Raw genomic sequence first — 13,531 nt, 5'->3', positions numbered from 1 at the left:
TGAAACACACAGTGAGACTTTCTGTGCCTGTTTGGAAAGTAAACATCCTCTCTTTAAAGCAAACTTTTATAAATGTTTATTTCTATGAAGAACTTAGACAAGGGAGCAGAAAAGGAAGGTTCTGACACTTGTCTTCATGATTCATTTCAGCTAATGAAACTTATTTGTAATATGTTGTTAATAAACATTTTTCATTTTATGTGCTGGACAGTATGTATGACAATTGCCTAACCAATATACATACTTATTAACAGATACAAACCTATTTCCAAGAACCGAGCTACAAGTGAGCTAAGAAAATCATTCTAAGCTGGCTTATGCACTCTCAGAATTATCTAGATGCATGTATGCTTTTTTTATCCATTCATTGAACCCTTCTTAGCAATGGCTATGAAGGTCAGCTACACATTCATCCAGGAAACAAATGCACAGACTATTGAAGGCTCTTCAAATGGAACTGCTGCCATCTTGAATCCTCTATTCATGAAAACCAAGATGTCTTCCAAGAGTTTCAGTTTGCCTAGAAAGTAGGATGGATCCAAGATCCCAGCACTATGTCCTGATTCTCGTACACTCTCATAGGTTCTCAATGTCTCTAGTCCAAGTGGTTGTGAATCTTCTACTACATCCTCCCTCTTCAGATCTATCCTCTAGCTCATTCAGCTCTCTTTCTTATATGAGAGCTTTGCTCTCCAAACAACACAAGTTGAAACAAGGCAGCTGATCACATCCATTAACTTAGACTGCAAAGTTTACTGCTATTTCCCAGCAAGGGCATATCAAGTCATTGTTGTCTACACTGTGAAGTTTACAAAATGTGAACTTTATTAACTTTCTGCTGAAGGTTCCATAGTGTTCACTGGGCTCAGTTATAAACTAATTTATTCTCCTAAGGGAAAACGAGCTGGAAGAATCATTTATCTGTGTTGTCTCTTTGATGACTACACATAGAGTATCAGTTCTTATCTGGGGGTCACAACCTTTGGGGAGGATGAAGGAGCCTTTCATTCATATAAGGGTCCCATAAGATATTTGGAAAACACATGTATTTGCTTTACAGTTTGTAACATAACAAATTTACAGTCATAAAGCAACGACAAAAATAATTTTGTGGTTGGGGAGTCAACGCATAGTGAGGAACTGTATTAAAGGGTCATAGCATCAGGAAGGTTGAGAACCACTGCAATAGAGGGTTCTTTTATCCTAATTTATTTTCTTTTTTTTTCTTTTTTTTTTCTTTCTTTTTTTTTTTTTTTATTAACTTGAGTATTTCTTATATACATTTCGAGTGTTATTCCCTTTCCCGGTTTCCGGGCAAACATCCCCCTCCCCCCTCCCCTTCCTTATGGGTGTTCCCCTCCCAACCCTCCTCCCATTGCCGCCCTTCCCCCATAGACTAGTTCACTGGGGGTTCAGTCTTAGCAGGACCCAGGGCTTCCCCTTCCACTGGTGCTCTTACTAGGATATTCATTGCTACCTATGGGGTCAGAGTCCAGGGTCAGTCCATGTATAGTCTTTAGGTAGTGGCTTAGTCCCTGGAAGCTCTGGTTGCTTGGCATTGTTGTACTTTTGGGGTCTCGAGCCCCTTCATGATCTTCCAGTTCTTTCTCTGATTCCTTCAATAGGGGACCTATTCTCAGTTCAGTGGTTTGCTGCTGGCATTCGCCTCTATATTTGCTGTATTCTGGCTGTGTCTCTCAGGAGCGATCTACATCCGGCTCCTGTCGGTCTGCACTTCTTTGCTTCATCCATCTTGTCTAATTGGGTGGCTGTATATGTATGGGCCACATGTGGGGCAGGCTCTGAATGGGTGTTCCTTCAGTCTCTGTTTTAATCTTTATTTATTTTCAAAGTCTTGCAGTACATAGATTATAGCTTATGTATTTGACAAACCAAGCCAAAGTGCCTATTGATAATTTTGAATGTGTGTAATGATTTCTGAAGATGGCAGCTATAAAAGCACTCATATTTACAACGTAAATGAGAGACACATTGAGGTTTTTAGTTTTTTTATAATACTTTGAATATTTAATAATATCTATATTTGCTATTGTTATATTTCAATGATAAAAACCAAGTATGCACCCACAAAGACTCATTGCTTATTTCTTTCTTTCTTCCTTCCTTCCTTCCTTTCTTTCCTTCCTTCCTTCCTTCCTTCCTTCTTTCTTTCTTTCTTTCTTTCTTTCTTTCTTTCTTTCTTTCTTTCTTTCTTACTTATTTTTTTCGGAGCTGGGGACCAAACCGAGGGCCTTGCGCTTGCTAGGCAAGTGCTCTACCACTGAGCTAAATCCCCCACCCCACATTGCTTATTTCTAGCCTAACAAAAGGGCTCAGTGGATCAGTTACACATCTCCATTCAGATTTCCAGAGTCTTTGTAAAGCCAGGTATGGCAGTGCATGGCTGAGGTAATTCTCTATCCCTAAAGATAAAATTAACAGAGCAAACCTCCAATGTACAAGAATTTTTAATATAAACCATTCAAAGCTGTCACTTTTCTAAAAATCCATGACCAGGGGATGTATAACGACATGCAAAATATTGTGCACATAAATAATTGTGTCTATAAAATAAGTCTGCAATCAGTACCAACATAGTATCAGTGCATGGATTTTAAACCTCACTAGCATGAGTGGTTTAACAGTATTTTAAGCATAAAAATAAATGAGATTCCCTCTGTTATTTTATTTGAATACATTACCTATATTAGAGAAAGAAAATATGGAATACATATATGAGGCAGTGAATATGAATGGATTTAAATAACAGCTCATTTAAGCAGCACATGCGGTTTAATTCTTGATTGTCTGCTCTTTTATGCTGGGTGAGTGCAATAGAGACTCCCCCTATTTAACTTTGAGCTGTAGTAAATCTTTTAGAATATGATGTAGATAAATATATAAAACTCCTTCAGGCTATTTAATTTTTACTGCAAGCACCCCAAATATGTACAGAAATCAAATATTTAGAAATGTTTATGCAATTCTAATTGTACTTTTATTTACAAGTCCTGCCTTTTTTGTAAATAACACATTATCAGTTTCAAAATGAGTTAATGTTTATAGTTATAGCTTAGTTTAAATCATTTATAAATTTGTAAAAATGGAAATAAAAATGAATGCCATGATTTAAAACATGGAGACACTGATTCAAATGACTAAGGGAGACTGGGAACAGAAATTTATAAAAGAAATTGCAGGGATTATGGAATTTTAAAAAGAGCCTCACTTATGACTGTAGATGGATCTTAGAGGTCAGCATTTCCAGAAACTCCACTGAGTTCTGTAGGCTGGTTGCCGACACTTCTTGGTTAAAGAGCCTTAAGGCTCCTTAGCTTTTCACAAATGAGAAGACTGAAGGTTTGTGGACATGCTCCATAGACACGCCATTCAGGTTGATTTTTTTAAATTGTGATAATTAATTTAAGAATAATTTTGATTGCATTTCTTCCCCTCTCTAAGGAAGTCTTTTTAAATTCAAAGGTACCACAAATAATGCGAACTCTACGTAGTTCCCAGGGGACTCTCACTGGATCCTGAACTTAGATTTCCAACTTTATGTTTGCTTTCCAGGCAACATAACAGTTAAATGGATTTTCTTAAATAGTTACCCGTCTCTTTGTGCCCAGGCATGCTCGCAATTTCACAAGGTGCCTCACTTGTTGGTCAGACATTGTCATAGCCCATCTGTAAATACAGGAGTCCCAATTCCAAAGTCCAGAAGAAACAGCCTACCATGAACGAGGGAAATTGTTTCCCTTTATTTTTCTCAAGACAAATCTGGAAATGATCCCAGATCATGCATCATCCCCTTTAATTTAGATCTCAGCTGGGAGAGCTGTAGAGAAGCTAAATTTCATTTATTTATAATATAGGGGCTCATTATTTTTCTTCCTGGAAAACATCTGTTTTTTTTTTTGGTTTTTTTTTTTGATTATTTTTTTTTTATTAACTTGAGTATTTCTTATATACATTTCGAGTGTTATTCCCTTTCCCGGTTTCCGGGCAAACATCCCCCTCCCCTCTCCCCTTCCTTATGGGTGTTCCCCTCCCAACCCTCCCCCCATTGCCGCCCTCCCCCCATAGACTAGTTCACTGGGGGTTCAGTCTTAGCAGGACCCAGGGCTTCCCCTTCCACTGGTGCTCTTACTAGGATATTCATTGCTACCTATGGGGTCAGAGTCCAGGGTCAGTCCATGTATAGTATTTAGGTAGTGGCTTAGTCCCTGGAAGCTCTGGTTGCTTGGCATTGTTGTACTTTTGGGGTCTCGAGCCCCTTCAAGCTCTTCCAGTTCTTTCTCTGATTCCTTCAATAGGGGACCTATTCTCAGTTCAGTGGTTTGCTGCTGGCATTCGCCTCTATATTTGCTGTATTCTGGCTGTGTCTCTCAGGAGCGATCTACATCCGGCTCCTGTCGGTCTGCACTTCTTTGCTTCATCCATCTTGTCTAATTGGGTGGCTGTATATGTATGGGCCACAACATCTGTTTTTAAGTCTTCTGAAGTAATCTTAGGTAAATGCCTTGAAGCAGCATCTACGGACTCAGGTTTAGTTACAGGTTTTGAGCTGTTATGTTAACCCAGCATTGCTTACCTTATCATGATAATTATGATAGGTCTGAATACTAAATAATCATCTTATTTCTATACATTGTAATATGTGCACTGATAATCTCGGTTGGTTAAAGATGCAAAAAACATTTTTTGATTTACTAAGTTTGAGTGAACTCTCTCAAGTTGCAAACTGAAAATTAATATAGAAGTTAAACCAGATTTTTCTGACACTTACATACATGATCTTAATCTTTTTTTGTATTTTGACTCTCAGGGTCTATTTGGGCACTTTGAAGTGTGAAAATAAAACTCCCACTTATATATTTATTTTAAATAACCAATTTGGTTTTGTTTCAACAATTGATAGGAAAGCAATAACATTGGGAAAATTATTAGTTACATTTTGTGTGATATCCCTCCTTCTAAGTAAGTATATTTATGCCTAAATTAACTAAATGTTTTATTCTAGTTGCTAGACAGTAAACGTAATATCAACACGGTACCACTGTGCTTGGAAGACTCATTTATAAATATGAAAAGTTTCTATAAATAGACATATCAAATCAGAACGTCAGCATCATTTTATATTACAGGAAAGAAGATTCCTCCATGTGTCTGAAATGGAAGGAGAAATGGTAGCATTTAAAAGGCACTTACACTTTTGCATGACTAGTTATGGTAATAAAATACTATCATGGTTACTTTGATGGACCAACCATATTCTTTCCTCATAAACTAAATAACTTGAATTTTTCCTGTTAGAAAGCCTTCCCTTCTCACACTAGTAAGATCTAGGTCATAGGATTAGAACTCCATTAGGCAGTGCTTAGCAGTGCTTTGGTGGAATGAGGCTTTGAGACCCAGAGGCAATTTCCTATCAGGGAGCTGGTCAAGGCTGTGGTGAAGCCTTGCTTTGGAGGGCTGGTGGAAACACTGCTAGCCTATTTGATTCAGGATAGAAATTATAGAATGAAGTCTTACCTGAAGCTTCTATCCTCATTAAAAAACAAAATGTAATATGCCCTCTTGGTATGCTGTTGTAGAAATATTTAATTTCAATCGAGTTGCAACCCCTCTTTGACTATTTAATTCCCAGATAAAATACACCCAAGACCTTTATGTATAATAAGCCTTAACCAGCTTTGTCCATGTACTTTATTATTTTATCAGTTTTGTTTTATAATTTCATACAGGAATATGCTATATTTATTTCTGTCACTTCCATTCTTTCAAAAACAGCATTGCTTGAGAATTTTATATATGTATATCATAATATATGATCATATCCACTCATCCTTTCATTTTCAACTCATGCTAGAACCCCCACCAACATACCCATTCTCCTTCCCACTTCACGCTCTCTTCTTTTTCTAAAATTGCCTACCAAGTCTGGCAAGTTTTTCTCTTATGCCAATGGATAAGAGGCCATCCATTGGAGCAAAGACAACATACCGGTGGCCACATCACCAAACAACAATGATTCATCATTCCCTAGCAATTATCAATGCAAGATAACACCTCAGAGGTGCATAGCTTCATGAGATGCTCTCCTATCTATGCTAGCATTTTTGCTGACTGGTTTCTCTGTAGGTACCAATAACCTATGTGACTTCATGATTGTCATAACCATGCCATTTCCAGAGCACATTCAACAGCATGGTCTCATCTTCCAGCTTTGACATGTCCTGAGCCTTAGCAGGCTCCGGGGCATTGAGGTGGGGAAGGTTGTTAACAGTTATGCTGTGCTCACAGCCAAACCCTCATGATTTATTGACCAGTTGTGAGTTTCTACACTAACTATGGCTACTGGGAAACAAAGCTTCTCTGACCAAAGTTGAGAGCAGCCTTGGTCTGTAAACATAATCTTTGGGAAATGGTTTGACCATTTATGAAAATAACATTAGGTTCCCCTCTAGGGTCTATGACTTCCTTATTAGTGGTCCAGAATTATGGTACCAGGCATGAATTCCCTTCTAGAGGAAAAACCTACGAATCAATCAGAAGTCATGTAGCTACCCCATAAGAGTAACCAAAAATGTACATGCGTTAGTTGTACCAGCAGGGGTACCTTACCTGGCAGAGCAATATTGTACTGTGTAACGCTCAGTGATAGGCTCTGGATGTCTTTTTTCCATTACCAGACTTCATAACCATTTTTGGCACTATAAAAGCTAGCCAGTAGGGAGGAATTTTCCCAGTTGGTTTGAGATTGATTCCTCTAGATTTTATAGGCAAAATGTGTGGTATCTTCAGCCATAAAAATCTTATCATGTGGTTATGGTGGGCAATTAAGTTATGCTTTGTTGTTTGGGAAACCTTTGTAATATCACTGATAAGTAAATTGTTTCATCCTTTGTATTATGATTTTCATTTAATATAAAGTACATTGAACTACACACACACACACACACACACACACACACACACACACACACACACACACCAGCTTACTAAATAGTGCATCCCTATAAGGATTTTAATACATATTGATTTTAGATACTATATTCCAAACCCATAAAATAAAAGATTACTGTCACTGTTTTCGAAGTTAGTGTTTACACTGAAAACATCGCCTTCTTTCTTCTTTACTACCAACATTAATAACTCAGTCACCATTATGCTGTCTCACTCATCCACATATTGTTATGTATTTTCTTTTTTTTTTTTCGGAGCTGAGGACTGAACCCAGGGCCTTGCACTTTCTAGGCAAGTGCTCTACCACTGAGCTAAATCCCCAACCCCTTCTATTTTCTATGTGTATATATGCATATATGATACATACCTATGTACAAATATACCTACACATATATTTAAACTACATAGAAATATTTAATTTATCCCTGTTGTATCTATAAATATTTCAATAATTGATATAATTAAAGAAAAGTGTGATTTGACATGGGGAAAAACAAGTCTCAGAAGATAAAGATACCCCAGGATGCTTGCTGACCTTCCCTCAAGCCCTGACCTTCACAGGTGTGCCACGACACACTTGCCTACCACCAATTAAATAGCTCCATGTAAATAAATGTAATAAAAATTAAAAATATATACATTCTGTTAAAAGTGGCAATCTGCTGACTAAAACTACCAATTCTATATCATAGTTAGGAGATGAAAACCAAAGCTAAGGCTGGGGTGTGACTCTTTCTATGTGAACTTTCCACAATCCTCAAATTTCATCCTAAAGTACAGATTTCTGGAGTGCTAATAGATCTGAAATGGTAAGGTTTGGCAAGAATTTACATTTTCCTCAAGCTTGCAAATTACAGTTAACTTTGACTGTGGGAAAGGACGAGCTAGAAGGTGTGATAGGGAAAATTGAATCACGAGGTCCAAGTCATCTTTCAAATCCATTTCTCATTTCTATACCAAATAGGAGGGATTTCTTAACAGGTTTTAGCATATGATGCTGATAACATATAATCCTGTGTTTATTTGATCCATCGAAGCAATGAATTTTATTGATATGACTACAATATATCCAGCATCACTGTGAAATCCCAGGTTAGTTAGTATTGCTGTGACAAAGAGTGAAATAAAGTCTGCTACAACATCTCTCTTCATAGTACCAGTTTCTTAACAACTACAAGATAAATGGATGGCTCTAGCCTTCAGTGCACAGAAGTCGAGAAAATACACATCATGTAGCCTGAGGACAGAAAAGGCAGTAAGCCTGAACTCTCCTCAACAGCTCAATTGGGGGAGGAGGGGCTGCTCTGAGGACTGTGGGAGTTGGGAGTGAATCTAATTATCACTCTCTTACTTTCATTAATAGGTCGGAATAAGTTAACTTCTCAAAGGAGAAAGAAGGAGCTGTTACAGTGTTGTGGCTGAATTATCAGGCTGCATTACAATAATTTAAATAGCGTGTTTACAATTTTTTAAATGTCCTTTATGAGGCTGGGCGGTTTGGGTGAGACGAACATCAAATATGGAAAGGCAAAAATTAAAGGTAACACATGACTTATTATTAGATGCGAGGGCAGAGCGCTCTGGAAAACCCGGAGAAAATAGTTTAGTCTCCATCTGCCCTTTAGTTGCTTAGATTAACCATCAGGCAACCTTGCGCTGTTTTCTGCATTTGTGAGATCCTGGCTCATGGCTCCTTGACTCTGTCTTGTTTGTGTGGAGACCAACCCGGAAGTAATCTATGAGATTGGTGACCATTATTTTTGTTTTCTTAGCTTCACTAGCCAAAAGTCAGATGATGACTATGAAGATTATGCTTCTAATAAAACATGGGTGTTGACTCCAAAAGTTCCCGAGGGTGATGTCACTGTCATCTTAAACAACCTTCTGGAAGGGTACGACAACAAACTTCGGCCCGACATAGGAGGTATGAGGAAGCTTTAGATTCTGTGCTGTAGAAAGGGATGTACCAGCAGTAGTCACTCAATTAGAAAAACATATCGGCATTTTTCTAGAGCCAAAAAATTACAATCCTATAATTCTAAATATAGAGAAAAGGTGAGATGGGAAGTGGTAGCTTACGTCTTTAATTCTAGTACTAGAGAGAAAGAGCTGGCAATTATGTGAGTTCGAAGCCAGCCTACTCTACAGAGTGAGTTCAAGGTCAGGCAGGCCTGGATATACAGAGAAACACATCTTGAAAACAAACAAACAAACAAACAAACAAACAAACAAAAACAACACCAGCACACACACCCCAAAGAGAAAGAAAGGGAAGGAAAGGCCTCTAAAAAGCAGACAAGCCTGGGATTGCAATGATGAAGGTTAAGAGCTTCTAGAGAGTTTCCTGGATATTTCAAAGACTTTATAAAAAGTGACACGTTCTTACGAAACGGCACCAGAGAGAAGGAAAAGAAAGGTGAAGAACAGCAGAGAGGATACTGGGTCCATTCACCTGTGGAACGACCAGCTGAAAGTTTCATTGGCCTTAGCTGTAAGCATTATTTGGCAGCACAATGATAGAAAAGCTAACCTAAGCTGAGCCAAACTGGGCTGATAATCTCTTAGTCAGCACCCAAGCTAGGAGGATCTTTTTCACAGTAAGCGAAAAGGAAGAGAGTGAAGGCTCTCGTAAGGCTTAATGTTGGGGCTTTGAATTGGCACACTCACTTCTGTTTAGATATTGTCCATCTAAGTAAGATGTGTCAAGCCCAGAGTCAAGAGACAGGAAAGTACTCTCACTCTCAGGAGGGAAAGGGTGTGGATATCAACGTTAATGAAGCACTCTGTCTGCCATAGAGAGATTGGGCATGGTACTTTCAAGAAAAAACTGAATAAAGATGAGACAAGTAGGCTTGAATTGGAGCCCAGAACCATCTCATGTATCTTCTGCTCATGAAATGTTAAATTAAAATAGATCATGCTCGTTCTATCTTGAATGTTACACCATGTATTTTTTTTAAATATTAGTTCTAAAGAACAAATCTGTGTAATAGGCTTCCTTAGAGGTTTCTTACACTATCGACACAGTTACAGCACACTGTTGTTGGGGAAGATTTTGCTTTGCTATTGGTTAGAGATGTGTGAGGGCGAAGTGATGATGGTTGCACCAGCAAGAGTAATGTGGCATTACTGTTCTTTATGTCTACTTTGAACTTTTAAAACTTAGATTCCCTATCACTCATAATAACTTTCCTATATGCGTCAATCAAGAGTGGTCAGGATACACACACAGCTTCCGGAGCTTGGAGGGATTTATGTGAGTAAAACCAAGAGATCTGAGAGAACACTGTAGAAATGGATGGGAAACTGGGAAAGGGAATAACATTTGAAATATAAATAAGAAATATCCAATAAAAAAAATTGAACCAGAAAAAATGAAATTGCAAACAGAATGAAACATCTCTTGATTTCTACTGCACTGTTTTTTTCAAACAACTTGCTTCAAGAGGTATTTCTTTGAAGATGAAATTATTATGAAAATGTGTGGTATTGAGTAGTACTAAATTAGTTGTGAATAAATCATTTCTAGTGAGCTAGGCTAAAAAACAGACTAAATGGATACAATTTTGTTCCTGGCAAAACCAAACACACATTTCTATAATTTTCCTTGCAGTGAAACCAACATTAATTCATACAGATATGTACGTGAACAGCATTGGTCCAGTGAATGCTATCAATATGGTGAGTTATAGAATTTAATTGGCTATATGAGCTTGGAAATAAGGACTATATTGTTTAAAGGGAATCAAGATTTTTGAAAACAAAATACATTATTACAGACCTTTTGCTTTTTCAGGTAATGATGCTGTTTAAAAATTGAAGATTGTTGTCATTAAATCAAACATGGATAGATATAAAAATTGATGTGTGTAACTGTGATATAATGTTAATCCAAAAATATGCATGAAATCTGTCTTCTTTTTAGATGATTGATGGTATAGAAATAATATTTTTGTTCAAATTAGAAATGTTTCTTAGAGCACATATTGTATATTTATATTTTCAACCAGAATTTGAAGTGAAAAACTAGATTGAATACCTAATATAAGGGATCCATCCCATTCGCAGACCTAAAACCCAGACACTATTGCTGAAGCCCTGAGAGGCTCTGCTAGAGCCTGACCAATTAGATGCAAATGCTCGCAGCAAACCATCAGATTGAGCATGGGGACTCCAATGGAGGAGTGAGGGGAAGGACTGAAGGAACTGAAGGGCTTTGCAACCCCATAGAAAGAACAACAACATTGACCAACCAGGCCACCCAGAGCTCCCAGGACTAAAGCACCAACCAAAGAGTACACATTGCAGGACCCATGGTTCTAGCTGCATGTGTAGCAGGGAATGACATAATCTAGAATCAATGGAAGGGGAGGCCCTTGGTCCTGAGATTGCTTGATATCCCAGGGTAGGCTGATGCTAGGATGGTAAGGCAGGAGTGGGTGGATGGGTGGGGGAGACACTCATAGAAGTGGGGAGTGGAGGGGATGGTACTGGAGTGGAAACTGAGAAGGAGAATAACATTTGAAATGCAAATAAATAAAATAACAAATAAAAAGAAAGAAATATAGTATAATTTAATGTAAGTAATATGGTAAACTATAGTAAAAAACAGAAATTCAGCTAAAATAACATAGCAAAAATATTATTTCAATGTCAAGCATAATATAGTAACATATAAAAGAACACAATACATTTTTGTGATGTTATGAATTAAAACTGATGTTTAAGCATGGTCGAATAGATTTATTTTATGCTGTATTGTTATATACAAAAACACAGATAGGACAACATAAAATTTCAGTAACTCTCATTACTTGCATGACCATGAAAGTAATGACAGATGTTACAACCTTTATATTCGGACACAAACTATAAATATTTAAAAAACTGTCTGTGAGTAAGAATTTAGAGTTGCCCATGCTGGAAGTGTAATCAAAGGTAGACTTTAGCTTTGAGTCAGAATGAGGGTCTCTGGGAACTTTTCTTAGTTATGTAAAATGTGGTTTTATTGCCATTTTGTTTGCATCTAAAATATGTCCAGATTTATTGCACCATTCTATTTTTTAACAAAGGATTAAGTAGTTGAAAAATAGTTCATAAAATTGGTTGTTTTCCCAATACTTAAAAATGTCAAACAGACAAGAGCAATTTGGGGTCAAAAATTTTCAAGGTAAGTTTGTGTTTATATCTGTAAAGTTGGTTTCTGTCTGACTACTGGAGGTGATCTCTTCAGGATCTATATCCCCACTTTTGGACATTTTGGCTAAGGTCACCGATATTGAGTCCTGGGAGCCTCCGCCATCCCAGGTCTCTGGGGCTTTCTAGAGTTTCCCTCCAACTTCACCCTCGGCAGCTGCATATTTCCGTTCATTCTCTTGTTCTTCTGGGTCTCTCTGCTGGCTACCCTCTTAGAAGCAAAGGGGAGAGGGAGTAGAGGAGAGAACTCTGAAAGGGTGTATGGGGGGTCAAGATTTGGGATATATCAATAAAGGAATCAATTCATACAATAAAAAAATTTTGAACTGAGAAGTAACCTGTGAGAAAGGTGCAGGGTGTACACAGTCGACTGTAGTCTGTCACAGTGAGACCCAGGAGTAGGGGATACAGGTGAAAGAGCGATAGACGTTGCATGTGGTTGTGATAAACTACGTCTGCCCCTGATGCCTCATGCTTTACAACATAAAATGAAGTATGGGTTAAGTAAAGAGGCTCTTCTGAATTTTCCATATTGTAAGAATTCTAAGTTGTTTTCATTTGTTCTGCTTTTCCTATTTAAGATCAACCTCACTGAAATCAATATAGAAAGCAGTGAAGGGCATGGGAATGATTATTTGGGACCGTGATGATACTACATAATTGAAGACGCTGTTCATTGTTATAAGAGTTGATTCTTTGGATTAGAGATGCAAAGTGGCTTATTAAATGTGTTGACAAGGGAAAAGCACACAGTCAGAAACTGACCCAACGGAAGAATTGCTGAAAAATCACAAAAATAAAACCAACGAATAAACAAAACAAAAGCAAGAACAAAACCACACAATATGGCAGCAGGGTTTTTTTTTTTTTTAATTAAAAACTCTCATACTGATGATAAAGTCAAAACGCAAAGACCAGAAGTATCCAGGACCTATTTGTTAGGGTTAGTTTTTCTTTTGTAAAATGAAGGTTAACAAAGCACTAGTAACAAAGAAGGATTTTCTCCCCTCAGGACTGTGTACGAATGTGTCAGCCACACCAGGTCTTCTGTATTCTGATTGCAGTCTTGCAGATCGGAATGCCACACAGTACTTGATTGTCCTTTTTCTGAAGTCATCCATTTTACACTTGATAGGCTCTGAAAGTGAATTTTTATGTTCAACTGTCACTATTACATTTAAGAATGTGCTCCACGGGAGAAATTAATCCAGCCTACGAATCACTCACTGCTATCTTAATAAAATAATTTGATTCTAACCAACTCGCAAATAAAAGCATTGCACAGCTGAGCAATGGAAGTAATTTAATTATTTTAATCATATGTAGAGAAATGGAATAAACAATCGTAAGCTCTAGTAAGGTTTCT

The 13,531-nt window shown here is 37.6% G+C and overlaps 1 protein-coding gene across 2 annotated transcripts in view; it reads left to right on the top strand.

The window, feature by feature from the left end:
• The window catches only part of Gabrg2 (gamma-aminobutyric acid type A receptor subunit gamma 2), an 88,669-nt gene that overhangs the window by 16,933 nt on the left and 58,205 nt on the right, over positions 1-13,531 (top strand). For both annotated transcript variants that reach the window (NM_183327.2, NM_001393775.1), the window contains 2 exon segments: positions 8,742-8,893; positions 10,583-10,650. In NM_183327.2, the coding sequence (NP_899156.1) occupies positions 8,742-8,893; positions 10,583-10,650 (220 nt within the window).

Source organism: Rattus norvegicus, chromosome 10 (assembly GCF_021556685.1).
Source record: "Rattus norvegicus strain SHRSP/BbbUtx chromosome 10, alternate assembly SHRSP_T2T, whole genome shotgun sequence".
Classification (NCBI taxonomy): Eukaryota; Metazoa; Chordata; class Mammalia; order Rodentia; family Muridae; genus Rattus; species Rattus norvegicus.
Note: the sequence above shows the minus strand (reverse complement) of the source record. Positions and strands in the feature narration are given on the sequence as shown.